This window comes from Telmatherina bonti (genome assembly GCF_933228915.1).
Source record: "Telmatherina bonti genome assembly, chromosome: 11".
In the NCBI taxonomy this organism is placed as follows: Eukaryota; Metazoa; Chordata; class Actinopteri; order Atheriniformes; family Telmatherinidae; genus Telmatherina; species Telmatherina bonti.
The window spans coordinates 23,592,932-23,612,396 of NC_136629.1; the positions used below are offsets into that span (position 1 = coordinate 23,592,932).

General features: G+C 38.8%; 1 protein-coding gene across 4 annotated transcripts in view; it reads right to left on the reverse strand.

Moving 5' to 3' along the window:
• The window catches only part of LOC306762248 (uncharacterized protein), a 119,570-nt gene that overhangs the window by 80,297 nt on the left and 19,808 nt on the right, over positions 1–19,465 (reverse strand). For 3 of the 4 annotated variants that reach the window (XR_013771495.1, XM_079248688.1, XM_079248687.1), the window contains exons 10-15: positions 19,082–19,126; positions 7,170–7,223; positions 5,622–5,657; positions 3,898–3,927; positions 3,781–3,807; positions 3,271–3,324 (exon numbers count right to left, since the gene is read on the reverse strand). Coding sequence is in view for 3 of the 4 variants with exons in the window: in XM_079248688.1 (XP_079104814.1) it covers positions 3,271–3,324; positions 3,781–3,807; positions 3,898–3,927; positions 5,622–5,657; positions 7,170–7,223; positions 19,082–19,126 (246 nt within the window). In the remaining variant the exon portion in view is untranslated. The remainder of the gene's footprint in view (positions 1–3,270; positions 3,325–3,780; positions 3,808–3,897; positions 3,928–5,621; positions 5,658–7,169; positions 7,224–19,081; positions 19,127–19,465) is intronic. The other variant, XM_079248689.1, reaches the window with a different exon arrangement.

Sequence of the window (19,465 nt, forward strand, 5' to 3'; positions counted from 1 at the left end):
TGTCTAATTTGAACAAATGTGCACCATTACGCCACCATGCATGACAACATTGCAGTTTCCACATACAAACTGCAGGATTACCTTTTATCTAACAAATAAAGCTTTATATGATGCTATGCACGGATTGAAACTCAAGAGACTCACCTTGTAATGAGGATTTAGTAAGGTGATTATTTATCCACAGGATCCTGCTGCTGTTCTCTAGGATGAACCCATGTTTGCACTGAACCCAACCATGACCCTGTGCCAACTACTAAAGCCGGTTGTACTGCAAAGGCTTGGCACAACATGAATTAGCATAGCTTGCTGTGGCATGTGTTTTGGGGTAACGAAGCAGTGTGTGGCACTGTGTTGGTTTCAGTTATATTTTGAGCAATGAAAATGATGTAATTTGCCACTTTTTTTTATTGTTCCCTGGAACCAAATCTACACAACTTTTCATGCATTCAAGACTTTTACTTTGCTCATATTTGCTGTCAGGCAGGCAGTTCTGTGTCTCGGGTGCCGCTGAGCAAACTTTATACCAGGTGTCAATTTGCTTAAACTAAGAAAATGTTCAGCATGCATTTCTTTCACCTCTACACTGGTGCGTGGCACAGCCAGACCAAAATGACAACACAGAGCTTAGCACATCATTACTGACTGTGATTAATATTACAGCACACCATAGTCAGCAAGGGGGACGTATCACTTTTACCAGTACTCCCAATCTTTGTTACTGATTGGCTGTAATGTGCCTCTGAATCCCAAAGTCCTACTATTCTGTGCCAGTCTCATCCATATTAAACAGAACCAAGCAATTCACATTATCATTAATGGGAATGTGCACTGTGGGAATACACTCCCATAAATTCCTCCTCATGGTTGTCACCCTGACAAACTTAACTAGTCATCCTTCAAGGCAATAAGATAAAGATACTGTGAATGTTAGACAAAGGGTCACAGAAGGGGTTGGGTAACTGCCCTTGATATTCTCTCTTACATATGTTGCTTTAAGCTTCAGAGAGAGATCCTTGCAAATGGCATCATTCCTCTTCTCCCTCCCACAATGTCCTCCACATCTCCTTGAAGTAAATCTAGATGGCTTAGAGTGGTCGTATTTTCCTCAACAATAAATTGAGGTGGACAGTTTGAGAGATGGTCTAGCTTGAATCTAAGGCTTTGTGAAAGCTTTCCACTCCCGGCAATTCTATGAAGGATGTGGAGGGGTCCGTTTGCATCGAGATACTCTACATCATTTGTATAGCAGCTACGTAGCGGCTACAGCTCTTTGCGAAACCAATAAGTTGCAGACATGGTCAAGAATTGCTAATTGGGTGAGACTATCTTGCTGCATCAGCTGGCCACTATAGCTAGTTCCCGATAATGATACATGTCCGCCTTCCGAAAATAGGCTGTCAGACTGCAGAAACACACACTGGTCAACAACTTGGACTCCATGTGACTTTTAGAGCTAAGAATAAGCAGAAACCTTAGCACATTAACAGTCACCATGAAGTCAGCCAGCCATCAAAGATGGGGTATTAATAGATCAGAACTGTGTCTTCAGCAGCAACAACAGCACAAAGTCTGGAAGCGCAAGTTAAATGCCCTGTGGCTGTTTTACCTTTTGAAATCTTAAAAAAAAAAAGTATACTGATATGTTATTGGGATATACAGTAAGAAAGCAAGAAGGCACATCAAACAAGTGTCAGGATTTGGGTTTTTTCCCTTTGCTTTGTTTTCAGGGTTCCTGTTTTATTTTGTAGTTTCCTGTTTAGTTCCCTCGGTTCTCGTTTAGCTTCATTGATTTCCTGTTATTGAATTCACCTGGTTTCATTTTGTTAATTACTTCACCTGTCATTGTGTTCCATGTATTTATACCCCTCACTTCTTGTCTTGTGTTGCTGGTTCATTCGTTGGTTTTTGGCCTTCTCCTTCTTGGATTAAAAGGATCTGATTTCTGCATACTGGCTTAGTGACTCCTGCATTTGGGTCCACCTCCCTCCAGCCACCGTGACAACAAGAGTGACAGTTTACTCTTTTCATCCAGTTATGACTGACTGATTTATCATAAAACTGTATTTCAGTTAAAAAGAAAAAAAAAAGGTTCACACATAACGCTGACGTTCAGTCCTCATGACGCCCAGTCTCTACTTTAGTCAGGTTCAGTTTAAAATAACACCGCGACCAATGAGGTAGAGACAACAGAAGTCCGTGTCTTTTCTTTTGTTGACTGTGAATACGTTCGTCATAATAGATTCTAGAACTTCATTCATTCAGGGAAATGATCCATTGAGAAAGAAAAACTGAACGGATGACAGGCCATAAATTGTCAGTTCTATTAGAAAAACTCTGGAGACACACAGAAAAGGGTGGAATTCTTAACAAACACGTGTCCACATGTCTTGAGACAGCTGCATCATCTTGCCTTTAGCTTCATCTAGAAAGAACATTTGCCTGACCTACTTACAACTCAGCCTGTTGTATATTTTATACTTTGCAGCAGTGGAGCTGTCTTTTTTCCCCTTTATTTTTTGCTCTGTGCTTTATGACCTTCCTTTGTAAGATAAACAGAAGAAATGAGTGTGAAGAGCTCATTTTTGATCACAGGCAAGCCAATTAAGCAATTCGCAGAAGGACACCGTCCACCCGTCCTTGAGCAATACATTTCAGCTGTTATGTCGGGAAAAGTCTCTGAGGGAAAATTTTCAGATCATCATAATTCCATGTTTACTCTACTGTCAGACCACAATGAATAAATTAAAATCCTCTAGACTAGATGGGATCAAATGGAGTTGCCCATATTTTTCCTGAGTGTTTCCACAAGGCCTGAGTTTTAAAGCACATTGTTTAGAAATCAGCATTGCGGCTACCTCTTAAATGAACACATCATCTAACAGATCCTGACACATGTATGCCTAAACACAGATATTACATTCAGAAGTGACAAAAGAATTAAAGAGTAAAGTAGTCACTGACATTCTGTCCATTTTAAATCCAGCTTTTAGAAACTTAACACCACCCACCTCAGTCACCCAGTGGGACACAACCATGTGCACTGCCACTCATACCGTGTGAACGTATGTGAACCTTTGACCATGCATCCCATTCATTAATTGACATACAGCTCACCCTCTGTTGCTCTCTTCTTTTTTTAGGCCTATTGCCACAAAGGATCGTGTAAAACAACAACGGCCACTCAGCTGCTGTTCCTCCAGGCCAAGGCTTCTCACTCAGTGAACCCCCACAGCAGGCCACACAACTAGTTAAATGTCTCTGTTTACTCACCCTTTTGCCCTCTGCGCCTGATTCCCCTGGTTGACCCGGCAGTCCGGCCGATCCCTGCAGAAAGGGCACGATTATGGTGAACTGGGTTAAAAAAAAAAACCAAAACGATGCAGACAGGAGTTGCTTCCACATGTTCTCAGCATGACGGAGCTCATTTAAAGTTATGGGAAACAAAGTATTAGCTTAGCTAAAACTGCTTGGATGGATACGAGGGAGTAGTCTTAATTTTAAGATGTGAATAACTTCTAGGTGACTTTTCCAATATCCGTTTGGATAATAGGCAATTTGCAGCATCAGTTGATCAGCGCTTCCTTCCATTACTCTACAAAGTACCTTGATAAGAAACTATTAGCAAGTTAATCAAAGTATATGCCGAGTTAAAGTTCATGTGTAAAAATATGCTTATGATGCTTCGCTGAACCTGACAGAGAGGGAACAAGTCACATGCTCCATGACCAAAAAAGAGCAGCAAGTTAATGTTAAGGTTAAGCATGAGGATGGATATGTTACCTTTTCTCCTTTGTCACCTTGGGGGCCCTGAAAATGGCAAATGAAGTTTGTTGTTTACAAGAACAAGAGCATATATGGAGGTCTTATTAGGAGGTCTTATATGAACAAATTTCATACCTGATCCCCTTTGAGACATTCATTCTTGGCCTAAAATTCAAACAACAAAGAAATGAATAATTAAAGTGCTTTAGACAGTATAAAAACACGGCATGCATGATTCACAACAGTTATCGGCAAGCAACACAATTTTTATGAGGTAATTATCCTTGAGCAGGGTGACCTTATAATCTGACTCTCACAACTCTCCAGACACCCTGCTGGCTACTGTTTGGAGAGGGCAGACAGAGTCGTCCACCCCTCCGGGCCCGAGAGTAAACACAAGGCCGCATTCAACGTCTCAGCTTTCAGATTCAAGACAAATAATAGGCGACCTCTTTCAACTGGCATCCAAAACTCAAAGACAGTGGATTTTTCCGGAGATGACAGCTGATGGAATGGACATTTCTTGTTAACCAAATGCCTCATGCAGGGTTACAAGAGGGAATAAGCAAAGAAAGTTTGTGGCAATGCCAAATCTGTGTATTAAAAGAAAGACACAGCTCTCACCCATGACACACTGAATAAAATATGTGTCAGCCTATATGCACTTGTTTAGCTAATTAATCATTAATTCATGAGCAGTGGTACAATGGTCTTCAGCTTGTCTGCTATTGTGGTGTCTTGACCTCGGGCAACCAAGCAATAAAAAAAAACAAAAAAACAAAACAAAAAAAAAAAAAAACCACTAACAGCTCATCTGCACTACTTTAATAACTTCCTCCCAATGTTTTCAGCTCATGCTTGCTCGCCAATTTATACGGTAGAAGTGAAAAAGTTTGCTAAACCCATGTTTGCTTGTCAAGGAAGGCTTGTTACTTCGCTTGTTATGTAAAATTAGCATTTGAGAGTAGATAATGAATGGTGGCAGAGGTCTGTGGGTATAGTAAGCACTTTGGTGACATAAAAAAGGGCAAGCCAGCAGCAATTGGACTTTTTTTTTTTTTTTTTACATCCCTGCAGTGGTGATTTAAACTGGCAGGGTGATCCCCTCATGATGTGCACATAATTAGCTACCCACCCACAGTATATCTTTAATCTGCAGCAGCCTTTCAACTCCCCGGCCACATAGCATTGGGAGTTTGTACGTTTGCATCTGTGCCCACACATTCATTATATGTGTAGAAAGGCTGCCATGCAAGCATATGTTGAAGCATATATCTGCTGTGTGCTGACATATTTTATGTCAGTGTGTGGAATTGTTTCGTTTTGAGGTTACAGTATGTTTTCAGTCTGCTGGATTTTATATGACCAGATAACAAGTGCAAAAACAGTCAGGATGAAAAAAAAAAAGGTGCAGATTTAGTTCGCCAACAAGAAGTCAGCAGGGACAGGCACTGGTGCAATAAGTGCATGTCTCGCCAATGTAGGATACGGCCTGTGACTACCTGTCACCCTTTACCCCCCCATCCTGAGGCTTGGAGCTTCACTCCTCTCCGCCTGGCTGCTCATCCCAATCCTTTTTGGCCAGAGCAGGAATGCCCACAGAGCCTTTTCTATCTGCTCTATGTTTGACCCCTTCCCAGGCGATGCTGATGTGTCACAGAGTCTGCTCACCTGAGTGCCTCACTTTCCATCAGTGTGGGGCAGATGTTTGAACCTGCTATGTAGCACCTGCTTCACCAAAAGGCTGTGCTATTTACAAAGCTCATTGGCACATTTCAACACTTCAGGTCCTGTTAAAGGACCTTGCACGCTGTATACAGGTAGCATAATGAGATGTAAATGCAAGAGTGTGAACTTACAAGCAGCCCTGGGGTTCCAGGCAGACCATCGTCACCCTGTGAGGAGAGATAATAACTTCAGTTTATAACATCATTAGCATGCACAGCTAAATCTAGGCAGCACTTTTCCTTTTTTTTTTTTTTTAACTGTTAGACATCTAACTAAAAAATCCCATCCATCATGTTTGTGTTGCAAAACCTGAAGGGCAGGTTATATAAGATTGATTATGCATAGCATTAATTTTTCAACACATACACAGTGCTGTAGAAGACCATGAACTGGTATTTACAGTATACCACAAAATGAAGCATGCCTGATGACTCTCACACGTCAGACAACTGGTAGGTGGCTTAGTAGTATTAAAAACGACAGAGCTTAAAAGAAACACAGCTGTCATGTGGAAGCTTTGCAGCATTAACAGGTATGATAACATTGTTTAGTGGCTGAAATATACAGGCAGCCACAGAAAGTCAAATAAGGAAAGAAGCAGATATCTTTGGATGCCAGCATACGCTTTGGCCGAAGAGGACTGTATGAAACACTGGGCAAAGAATCGAAACATCACAAACAGCGATATCCTTTTCATCAGATGTGGTTGGGAAAAAAAAGTGCTTGTAGTTCATATCCATTTTGTTGTCTAAATGAATGTCACAGCTGAAATATGCCTGCTATGGGATATTCCGAGGACTCATTATTTTATGCTTCCAAATCTGCCTCCCTCTGTCAGTTTCAATACAAACAAGCGTTCCCTCCACCCCCCCAATACCCACCCCCACTCTTCCATCCGGAAAATGGGATAAAATAGCCTGTGATTCTCTGTTGTCTTCACAGAAACACACAGACCTCATTATAACTTCAAGGCTGGCAGACAGTGCATTGCACCTACAATTACGTGGTGAGTTCCACCAAAAGACAACACCGCCAAAAAAGAAAAAAAGAGCAGCAGGTAGAGCAACTAATTACAGGGAAAGCATTCCTTTTCATTCATAGAAAACCCTTCCACGGTGGGATGAAAAGAAAAAGGAAAATCTAAGAAGACAAATATTTTCTGTATTGGTACAAGAGTTAATCTTGTAAGCATGGTTAAACATCAATCTTCAAGCTGCACTTCCTGTTTGTCCGAAGCCCCAGGCCCATAAAACCACGCTATACCTGTATAACAACTGCTTTTCTTGTTTTTTTTTTTTACATTTAAAACCAAATGTCAAACTTACTCTGAATCAGTCACCACAGCAGTGAGCCACAGTGTGCACTTTCAATTTTCCTGTATGCTTTGAAATGGCACGCTAAAGAGAGGTGCCCAATAAGTTCATAATTAACACATATCATGAATCAAATGCACAAATACTGTGAATGGAACAAATTCACTCAGCCAGGTCAAAAGCTACTCCATGTTACCATCAAAAAGGTCTTGCCAAGTTTTTGTCACTAAAGAAGCTTGCATGGAGCTTGCAGTGTAAAAGAGGAGTAATTATAACAGCACTTTAAACACACGTTATTTCCCTTAAGCAAAACAAAAGCAAGCACAGTCGTTAGGTCCGGCCTCTTTTGTGGGCGGACTTACTCACTTTGGTTCCTTTCGGACCCAATGGACCAACAGGCCCTGGGTCACCTTTCAGACCCTGGAAATAAAAAAATAAATAAACACACTATACATCTCAGTGTGAGAGCTTAAAACTGGTTGAATGGAAACCAACCTAATGTTACCGTGTGTCAGTATGTTGATACTCAGCAGAGTCACATGCAAGTGTAAGATTTTCAACCAGTCAGTTAATGGAGCGAAGGTTAAAGGAGAGAACAATTCACAACCAGCTTGTTCCACTCTGCCAACCCTCAATCCTCTCCCTTGTTTATCCTCGTTTCACTTTGGTTTAGCAAGGACACTGGTTGTCATTGCTTTTAAACCTTGAAACAGAAAACCTCGGGTTGAGATTGAACTCTGGCGAAGTCAAGCCTCTCGGTGTATAAATGCGAAAGCAGAAGGACATCTTACACGAGGAGTGATAGCTGATGAATGACGCCTGACACATATTGACAGGCTAAATTTGCAGCAAGCCTTGTTAGGTGTGACACATTTGGGCCAGTGGCACCAACCCTTTGAAATAAGTTAGGGGGGGGAAATAGGAAAGATGGAGAGTGTGAGCAGCCTGTAAAATTACTCAGAAATTCAATAATTTGTCATGGTTAAATTTAGAGTCAGATAGGCTATTAATAGTGAATTATATATCTGCAGTGGATGATTACCTACCCTTATCACATTAAGTCTTTCTAGCAGAGACGTGACTAATTCATTGCCTATTCCCTGCAAGCCTTGTCTTAAACGCGGCCGTTCAGAAAACAGAAGTCAATGTAATATTGGCGTAAAACGATGGCTTGAAAGGTAACGGCGGCCTGTAAGGTAATGATAGTCATACAGTAACAGCCTCTCCTTAAGTTGCATGAATAATGAAATTACTATAAAATGATTTTATCAGATTCTATCAGTTAATGTGCTCTCTCAGCCTACAGACACTGACAGTTACAGGGCAGCAGTCTCATGTGAGTCCAGTTCTTTATTTAAACTAACAACCAAATCGCTCTGCAGGGACAATCTGACACAAGGGCCTCCGCATTCCCAGCTCAGTTATTAAAAGAACTTTGTCTTTAGTTAAGGACAAGGACAACAGCGGTACAATTTCAGATTCAATTTTTGCAAAGTTTAGAGCTCTAAATAGGACCTTGATATAATGAAAATGACACAACATTGTCACTGCTGTTCAGGGATGTAAGGGTTGTCTATATGTGTTGATGTAGGAAACTTAAGTCATACTTAAGTCTCTTTTTAAAAACATCTGGCATGATCAAAATCTGATTACTCCTCAATACAATTACAAATCACCTCATATTGTCTTCTTGTTTTTTATTTAACCTGATAAAAACTGCATTAATCACATTCATTTGTTGTACATCTGTAATATTACAGACAGTCCAGTGTGGTCCATATCGTCGTCCGGGCTAACCAAGTTTTTCTCTATCATATACATACTGACCAAGTTTATCAGAGGCAAAATAAGGCTCTCTGTCCATCGCAGAGAAGTCCACAACTAAACAATCTAAATCTATCTGTCACTGTCATCATTCAATCGACTGATTTTGATGCAATCCACTGGTTTCCTTTGCAAAGCCATTGTTTTTTTGTTTTTTTCTGCATACAGAATGGATTCTAATGAATTGGATTGAACAGATTTTTCTCTGCAAAGTGCTTGAGATGACTCTGCTGTGAACTGGCGCTTTGCATATAAAACTGAGCTGTTGCTTTTATTAACATCAACCTGTTATCTATGATCTGAACTTTAAGAATATTTAGAGCGACTCCACCGAGCGAAAAGGTCTTCATCAGGATATTTAAACAAAAGGATTAACACAATATCACCACACTGCAGTCATTTAAGGAAAATTAGTCCACAATGAAGTTGGAAAAAGTTTGACTGTTGCTGTCAGATAATGTTTAAATTATTTAGTCATTATTATGTGTCCTATTACTCCTGTACTGCCTTAGTGGGTAAGTTTATCTGTTACAGCTACACCCGTCTGTGAATATTTAATTCAGCAGTGCTGATTTAAAAGTTGCCAAAGTTTGTATCCTGTTTGTTAAGGATGTATGCAAATACCACATATGACACTGAGGGGTTTAAACACACTTGGGTCTTTATTTCAGCAAACATATCTTCCTGGCAGTCCTTTTAAATGTTTGTTTGTGTCTAAAAGCTCATTTTACGCTACTATAATGTTACGTATTGCTGTTATTAATGTTTCAGTGCTGGTGTAAAATAGACTTTCCCTCCACAGCATCCTTTCCTCCAGCCAACTGCGGTCATCAGCCAACCGGTTTACATAAGAGCTGACAGGGAACAACCATAATACAAACTAAATAATGCAGCTGGTGTAAAGTTTGTAAGAAGAGGAGTTAGTTTATAGTGGCACATGTCCTTATCAGAAATTCATGTCAGACAGAAGCTCAGTCAGCAAACAAGTCACTTCCTCAGCAGTTACTTGAATGACAGCTGCTCATCCTGTTTACCAGTCAAGTGCAACGACTGCTGTAGCAAATCTGATAAACGTATTCTGCTGGCAAAAAACTTTAATACCGTCAGTCAACAAAGCACTTTTCCAGGAATGAGTCACATTTAATCAAGTTTTGCCAAAAATTAAGCTTGCACACTTATACAGATGACTGCGCCGTCTGTGACTAGACTTGTGAAGTAGAGAGGCTGTGTGTGAATGCACAAACGCTTGAGTAAAGAACACAAAAACAGCAGAGCAATCAAAAAAGTGAGCCATCACTTAATGGACATGGCATACGTATACACAAATGTCTTTTAACCCCTTAGCATTCCTGCAACCCTGCAGGAACACTCACCTGTGACCCATGGGAATACTAAAGGGTTAACCAGTTTTTATTGGTTAACTCAATTTTTTAATAAAATAAACTTTACTTCTATTTATATATCAGATTAGATTAATTTACTGCTTTACATTGAGCATTATAGTGCCTCAGAATTGGTCCTTTTTTATTTAAACAGTACTGAAGAATTATGGTGAAATCTAAATGCTATATCTGCTAAACATTCATTGTTTTAGGAAAAAAAAACAAACAAACACGTTAAAGTCTTTAGTTTTAATTTATTGTTTATTGTGTCCAGTTTTATAGGTCTTGGCAGTTTTTACTGCACTGCAGCTACTATAAGGTTTATATCCACTGTTTGTCACTATAAACCTGGTAATCCTGTTATAGTGCCCGGCTGGGAATACAATTCGTCAATATACATATAGTATTTATGTACGAAGGGTGCAGGAAGTGTGTGAGCAGTAGAGCTTTTTCAAAGATTGTGCTTGTTTGATTTTATCATAATCTAATGTAATAAAACAATAAATGGTGTCATGCATGTTGGGAAATCAGGTAAAAAAAAAGCTGAAATAAAGTGAGAAAATCTTTTTTGCAAAATATGATGAATGAACTCATGATTTTTCTCAGTCAAAACAATATTCATTGCTTTCTCCAACTAAACATACAACAAATTTTCCTGACATTATGTTTATTTATTGGCGCTTTTTCCTTCATAAAAAACCTTAAATAGCTTTACATCTTTGAAACATTATGCATGTTGCATTCTTTACTGTGTAATTTGAAGAACTGCATGTTATGGTGGAAACAACATAATTTGGATATATATATTTTTTTTCTACTATCAAAAATCTTTGAAGAACTTCAACATACTTTCTTTCTTTTTTTTTGTCTTGTAGATTGTGAGAAGTTCTGAGAAAGCCAGATTTCTAATATTTGGTGACACTGCAAGTCAACAAACAAAAGATCTCTTAAAATCAGACAATCAATCTAAACTTCAGGGTTTCAAACAATCTCAGCTGTTATTTTATACTTTGTTTTGTGTAAATGAAAGTAAGAAAAGCCTCATCTCTGAAGAGGAAACATCTAATGATCCCTTAAGGGGAAAAGGCTTTTTTATTTCCTCCAACCTTCCACACCACAGCCTTGTTTAGATGCTGCACTTCTTTCTAATGGACTTAGCTGTGAGCCTGTAGGTCCAATTCAGGTGCATGATGACGTGATGGGAAGCAGACTACAGGGAACGGATATATATTGTTAGTCTCTGTTGCAAGCTGTGGGCTTTGTTGCATTGGAAGGGTAGGATGAAGGAGGGAGATAGGCTTGTGGCGGCTGTGTGGCAGTTGTTCCTGCAGCATGAGGTCACAACACTGTGGGGAGCTGTGCGCACTTTCCTGCTAATTACACACACCACTGTTTCTCGTCACTCCTGAAGCGGTGGGGCCATAAGACAATCTGGCAACTCCCCAGCACAAGACAACTAAAGCAAGCAAATAAACAAACCCGGGGAAGTAAGGGACGGACAAATGCAGCCTAATTATGTTTACTTATAGCTTTTACCAGGCAGAGCAGCTGCAGGTCAGTGCCCTTGTCTGACAAGGGGTAGAATGATTGCATATTTCAGTTACAGTACACAATTTAATCATCACAAACTACTTTCCCCCTAATATTGGAGACTAAATAAAAATGTAAGGTATAGTACATTCTCAGCTGTATTTGTAGGGGAAATTCTGTCACACTGAATGACAGACATTTAAAGCTCTGTGGAACAAGATCTGTAAGTAACATGGATATCTTGAGTGCCGGCCTACAAATGCCAGGGAGGTTACAGCAGGAAATGCCTTTTGTGACTTTCCATTTACTCAGCGATACGCCACCGCAGTCACTGTGGTGTAAGTCTAGCCACACTGACAATGAGAATGGGAAAAGATCGCTAATTAGCATGTCTACTACACTCTGAATAAATAAAACTATGCTCCATTGTGTGGGGATATCACAGTACAGTGCCAGAGATCCTCCAGCGTTGGAGATATCATGTTCTATCAGCGCTGCTGGACTCTTTTTCTCTGACACTTCCCTCTGCAGCTGAACACCCTGTGTCCACCGATGTAACTTGAATTACCCACAAGATAACACAGTGTCCTCCCCCCCGTCCCACAGGAGGTGTTTCTGCAAAACGATACAACATCACATGCTCATACTCCGAATTCTGGTTTCTCAGGTGTCAACAGAAGCTTTAAATAACATACTAGCTTTAAAAATGGAATATGAGCTAATTGAAGTAAAAGGACAGTTTGGGTAATGAAGTCCATCACAAAAGTAGTTAAGAGAAAATAGGTCATCTGAAATTATCATCAAGTTTGTTTGCAAAATTGACTTCTTCTGCTGTTCTCTCGCCATCCCAGATGCTTCTTTTTTTACTTATCAAATACACTACAGACCACTGGGACCACTGTTCACTGAAGTTGAATTAAATTATCTTTTGTTTCTTTTTCAAAACTGAAAATGCTGACATAAAATTAAATGGAATCCACAGGACTAAAAAGCAGTGTCGTTGCAGAAATCATGATGCCTTTCATGTCTTATCCTTAGTTCATACAATGTGTTTCACCTTGATATGATGTGAAAAATAAGACATTCTACTCTGTTCATATTATATACATATAAGAAACTACTGTCATTGCAGAGTCGTCTCACTCTGTCAGGATGAGAATAAACCAGCTGTGTACCAGATAGAAGAGGAATGCATGGTCGGCTGATGATCAGATTAATGATAACTGTTTTTGTATATGCTGAGTCTTTCATCCTTTGTGCTATAAATGATGCGACGGAGAAAAGGGTGTTTAAATCTGTATACTAGAAACACTGAACTTGTTTGCTGGTGTAAAGTTTGTAAGGTGTAAAGTTTACAAACTTTACACCCTGATTGATCAGTTTAAAAAAAAAGGACTATTTGTTTGACTTGACAGTCATTTACTTAGGCTTTACTTGGTAATAATGAATAATTTCCCCCACATATTATATGTATTTACTTACAGGATTAGATCAAATCTACCTATTCAATGTGAGAGCACATCCGATCCGATTTGTCTTTGGGACACTCAAGTCTCATAGAGCTGATTACTGTAAGTGATTAACTCGTAGGACATGGTCTTATTGAGTCGATGAGGCTCAACTTCATCCACTCACTTATGGAGACACAGAGGATACTGGTTTTAAGCCATTAATCGTGGCCATGCTTGAGCTCACTGATGAGTCACAAGGACTGGTTACAGCCTATCTTTTATTTTAGTGTTGAGCCATCGTATCACATTAAAGCCAATACAGGGTTAGGTCAAGAATTCAAATAAATCACACAGAGAGCGCTCATTATGAACAGCCCATCACAGCATGATTAATGCTGCAATTTCTTTAGAGGGAAGAAATTCAATGGATTTTCTTTAAAAGATACGTTTTAAGCAAACCAAAATAAATCATATTGATTAGAATTAACACTGCAAGCAGTGTTTGTATTTATTTTCTGAGAAACAGTCAAATTAAAAATTAACAATACCAGCAAACAAATGTTTCCACAAAAAATGAATATTTAGATATTTTAAAACCTAAAATTTATATTCTTATTTTTCTGATCAGATTTTAAGTAACAGCCAGTAACAGGTGACTTATAAGGAAGAAGTGGTTCCAGTCTAATCTGGACACCTTGTGGGCTGTTGTTGGTCTGGATTGTTGAAAATAATAAGACATTTTATTTTGTTATTTATTTATTTATCTATTTACCTGAAAATCTCAACTACTTTTACCTCAGCCGTGTTAATTCATATGTCAAATGCAATCTGAACCAACAGAAATGTCCACAGTGACTTTCAGGTTTGACTGTAATGAATTTTATTATCAAGCTGGCTATCCTTTCCTCATTTTTTATTTACTGCAGGGGAGTTCAGGCTGAATATACTATTTCTAGATCAAGACTGAAATTTTTCTATAGTGATGAACCTGATACATGAGGGGGTAAAAGTGAGGAAGCAGCATTTGGACTTTTAAAGAAAAAAAAAAAAAACTTTGCGCACCTCTGGATTTATTCTGAACATGGCTGCTTGAGTTCAAATGATTTTACTCCATGAACTTTAACTAAGCGTGGCAGCTCAGCTGTTTTCTTAGGCAGAAAATTATTTAGTTTGTCTAAGTGAAATTACAATGGCAAGTCCAAAAATGTAAATAATAAATCAAATTACTGCTGTTGTGCCTGCTGCATCAAATGCACAGAACCTCTTTGAATCTGGGGACAGTATTGATCCTGCTGCTGCTGTTTGATGCTAATACAATCAAGAAGCAGGTGACATTCTACATTTGTGTTCTTCAGCAAGCGGAAGAGTTAATGAAAGAGGATTGGAAGAGTTGCTTGTGACTAGGGGATGCAGTGAATCTGAAGTAGATGCTAGGTGAGGCAGGGCTCCACAGCAAAGTTGGGTTTTACTTTTAACCTCACATCAGCAGCTAGTCAACCAAGGTCGTCAAACACTGCAAATAACAGAGCACAACAGTTTCATCGGTTAGCTTGCCCTGCTCTTTACCTTTGTCTTCACCTTTACCTTTTAACTTTTTGTCTGCTGAATGTGTTCTTAAAAAAAACAACCTTGGCTGCAGTGTTGTTAATCAAATCTGTTCCATAATCTGTGCAGGCATATTTGTGCTCTGGGTATGTGACAAAGCCCAACATTTTCTACATGTAAATACCAGCTGATTGTATTCTTAATGATACGTAGCAGTAAGTAAATTGTACTTTGGGCTGCAATACTCTTTTTGTTACAAAAAGATTAAATCACTCCTGTCCACACACTACATCCTGCTGACCATCATGTTTGCAGGAACCAGTTTATCTGGGATGACCACGTCCATCCAAGCAGGTTGGGAAAGCCCATCAAAAGATGATTTCTTGGAAAACAAATGCTCCATTAGCTAAGGCCACTTGTTGCTGATGGAGTGGAAGTAATTTTATCAGCTAAACTTACTAGCCTTACCTGGAATTAGAACAAACGCACCCATTTCAAATGATCCGTGCAACTAATCAGTATTGGACCAATAACAACTGTAACTTTCTGTCCATTCTTATAGTGAAATCTGTTGTCATTAGTCACATAGAGCTTTTTAAGGAAGTTAAAAAAGATTCTTACAAATGGTTTACAAAACTAAATCTATATGAGAAGGATCCTAATCGATTCCAGACAGTTTTTACTTGCTTGCTGTCTCAACTGATGGACAGCACTTTTACCCATTGACTACTCTCATCAGGATATAGCTGCTGTTTTCCCCAAGTTACTAAAATGAATCAGAGAAAAAAAAACACTTTTTGTAACAATAAGTTTATCCACAAACATAAAAATTGCAGTATATCCTTATGTGTAACAGTATGCTGAAAACTGCATCGGCTGCAGGGTAACTGTGACACTCAGCACAAATATAGATCTAACACACGTTAGCTCCTTGGATGTATTGAGTCATTTGTTTGCTCGGCAAACAAGATAAGGCAGGTATCTCCTGATTTAACAGGAGCAGCTGTGTTTGTGTTAAATATGGCTAAATATGAAATCGATTATCTCATTGTTATCTATAATGTAGACCTGAAATGGAGGACAAACACACCTGCTGGTGGCAATTCTGCTATAATCTGACGGCCTTTCATCAACTTTTTTTCATTTCAGGTGGCTCAGTGAATTAGAGCGGAGTTGAATAAATCCCTGCTTTGTACAGATTGCTTGACAATGGAAAACCCAACAGAAACTAAAATAGAGTAACATCTCATGGCAAACATATTTGTCTTTCCAAAACTGAGCTCGTTCTCTCTTTCCTACTTCCTAATTTCCTAGTGCCAAAACATCCCTTTCTACATTTCTAACTAAGCGAAGTCTCTATAAGTGAAAGTCCCTCAGCCACCCACAGAGTGGAGTGGAAGAGAGCGGGGCAGTTTTCAGAAACTTGGTTTAACTCTGTAAACAGAGTAGGTCGACACACACATTCAAAACGGGTTAAACTTACTCCAGAACTTACTATCAGAATGAATAAAATGACCACCCCAGTGGATGAAAAACGGTTCTGATCTGTCTGACAAAAACAGCTAAATGTGATTTCAGTCCATAGGGCAGATCTTTTCTTTCTGAATTTTGCTTAAAAGCCCCATTTTGAGCATTTCTGAGCAGATGTTTTACTTGGAAACTGTCTCAGTTTCTTCACTAAGAACCCGCTTCCAGCTGTTCCCAGTTTTCACACCAGTGATATGAACACACCGGTGAGTGAAGAGCAATGTCTGTCACTCTTTACTGCTGAGTGCTGAAGGCACAAGTAGCAATCAGCAAACACTGTGCATGATCCAGGGAGTGGTGTGTGCCCGTTCACAGCGTTTCATTACAGTTCGCACGATGTTGTGACTACAAATCAGTCGGCTTTTCATGTGAACACAGTCAATTTCCAGTTAGGTGGTCTTACTCCACTTCAAATTTGGATGTAAATAAATCTGATTATGGCATTCATATGCAAATAATCACGTGACGTCAACTTGCTTTTCAAGATGTCAGTGGCTACTTATGTTAGAACAAAAGCACCCATGCTGTTTGTGGAGGGACAAACTAATGCTTGAGTTTATACCCTGCCAGCTCAGATCCCCCCCAACCTTAATTGGTTTTCTGCTCATTTGCAATTACTTTTATATGAGGAGCACCTCTCGAGCTAACGCTGGGAAAAACAGAAGAAGGCTGGTTAAGAAAAAAGGAAAAGCTTGCAATCAACAAATAAAAAAATCTACTTGACTGACTACTTGGAATTCTTAATAACTAAACTTTTACTAGAGCATCATGCTTACAATCACTGGATGACATATTATTTTGTTATTTAGAGTGGGAAGCCTATAAAAAAGTGCATTTTGAGATTTGGTCTAAAAACCTGATTACACTAAAAAAAAAAAAAAAAAAAGACAAGGTATAATTCTTCAGTAAAATTTAAATAAAAACAGCAGCTGCACCCTGCGGTAGTTGAAATTGATAAGCTGTCACTGTAAAGTTAATGTGAGTAACACTGATAACCTCATTACAATGCAGTGTTTTGCCAGGAAACGTTGAGTCTTGGCATTGCAGATGCTACTTTAACACGTACCACCCTTCTAAACAATATTGCAGAGCCAGTGCTCATCCCCATGGCAACACATTTCCCTGACTGCAGCAGCCTTTCCTAGCAGGACAAAGAGCTCTCACCCTCCCTCAAACCCGCGGGACCAAAAGGACCTGCTGCCAACATCCTGCTGCCAGCCAAAAAGGTCCATAGTCCATGCCCCGATGGGTCAGAGCTCTTTTCCTCTCACAAAGTAGATCTGCACAATACTGGGCAAGTATTGAGATAGTTATATGTTCTGTCATTTATTTTATTTTTCTTTGTTTGTTTAATATTTTTCTCCATGTAAGGGAAGCGAACAGATCTTCAGCCTGTATTGAATAATTATTCTTTCTTTTTTTAGTGTTTTCTCAAATTACAGGGTGATAGTCATGTCAAAAATGGCAACAAATCACTAAATCAAAGTATTGCAGCTCTGACAATTACAGACATTGCATTAAACTTATATTCAAAAGGATACATTTTTTGTATCTAAATTCAATCCAAAAAAGATCTATCTAAAATCAAAGCAGAAATGTAATTAATTTGTGTTTTAAGATAAGTCTTGACATATAAGTTTTTCCACACCAGTCCCCCAAGCAGATGAAGTCAATCATCAGACTAATTTAATCAGACTAATCTATCTATCTATCTATCTATCTATCTATCTATCTACATAATACACGTACACACACACACACACACACACACATATATATATATATATATATATATATATATATATATATATATATATATATATATATATATATATATATATGTAAGCCTTTGTAAAGAGTATCAGGTGTGACCACCTCCTGCAGCAATGACTACCCCTTAAGTATTTTTTTTTTCTTCTATCACTCCTGTACACCCTACCAAATAGCGGCATTGGCTCGACAATTTTTTTTCGCCATGAAATATTCACAATGAATATTTCCACAGCATTCTCTATCAGATGAAGGCCAAAGCTTTGATTGAGTCATTTCTAAACAGTGACTTCATTTTGGCATTGTCTAATAGAAACACATGTGCTCACGGAGTCCTCTGGAAATATGACTCCACTCTCTCTTGTGATTCAGTTCCCAGACACATGTACTGTCATTTTACTACAGAATTAACTGGTAAAATAAATCCATCCTCACCCAGATGTAACAAAGCAGGCTCAAGCTGTGGCCACGACCAGCAAAGCATTCCACAGATTGATGCTGTCCGTATGTTAGAATGTAGCATTTTCCTTTCTAGCCATAAAGTGCTTTTTATAACAGCTGTTTGGTTTTCTGCATGAACTTTAGCTAAATTCCAGCTGCCAGTGAAACAAAATCTAACACTGACAGAAAACACCTGACCCAGACTTCACATTCAAATTAGCTCCTAATTACAAACATTCACATATTTCATCAAACACAGATGTGTAACATCAGAGCATTTACTTAATTAAATAAACTACTTAAAACATTTTCCTCTTTTTACTGAACTGAATAATCTTTATCCACTGTTATAACTACTGTAAAAAATCTGTAATTAGGTCAGATTTATGCAGAAATATTGAAAATCCTAAAAAGGTCCACAAACCTTCAAGCACCACTGTACATTAGTTTAATCACAGCAGCAAGATTTAAGTGTGTGCAATAAAGAATGACCTGAAATGACATGGAAGGTGCTTACAGGAATTTTAAAAATGAGCTTAGTCCATTAGTATGCCAAGCTGCATTCGGTACATATCAATTAACTCCACTGCAGAAGGACATTGCAGGCCACAGTAGAACACTGTTAGATCTCCTTCAGCAGATATGACAGGTGCCTGAAAACAGCCACACAGAAAATTCTGCCTTGCCTCTACCTCCAGGGAATCACACAGAAAATGAAAAGCCTATAAGAATTGATTCCCCGACGAAACTAGATCGGGTTGATGTGCTATGTATGGAATATATGTCTGCTGGAGATAGTAGTACTTACCTTCTCTCCATTGATTCCCTTCTGCCCTTCTGATCCAAGTTCTCCCTGCAATGACAAGATTGAAAGTTAAAAGGCCAAGAAAGGACCCTTGAAAAGTTCGTGCTTGAATTTTCTGTCTTTTTTTTTTTTTTTTTACTTTTGTACCCAGTGTACGTTGTGTCAGATAGGATTAAGAGGAAATACAGTTGTTCAAAAAGTCTTCTCAACCTTTTCAAAGTTTTACATTAATACACTACCAGTTAAAAAATTTGGACACCATAAGTACTTTCAAGAAAGCTGTTAATTATCAATTTAAAATGATTAAATATATAAACATATTAATTAAATATGGGTTATGAATATTGGTGATGATATATTTCCCACATATTGTTTATTCATGGTGGT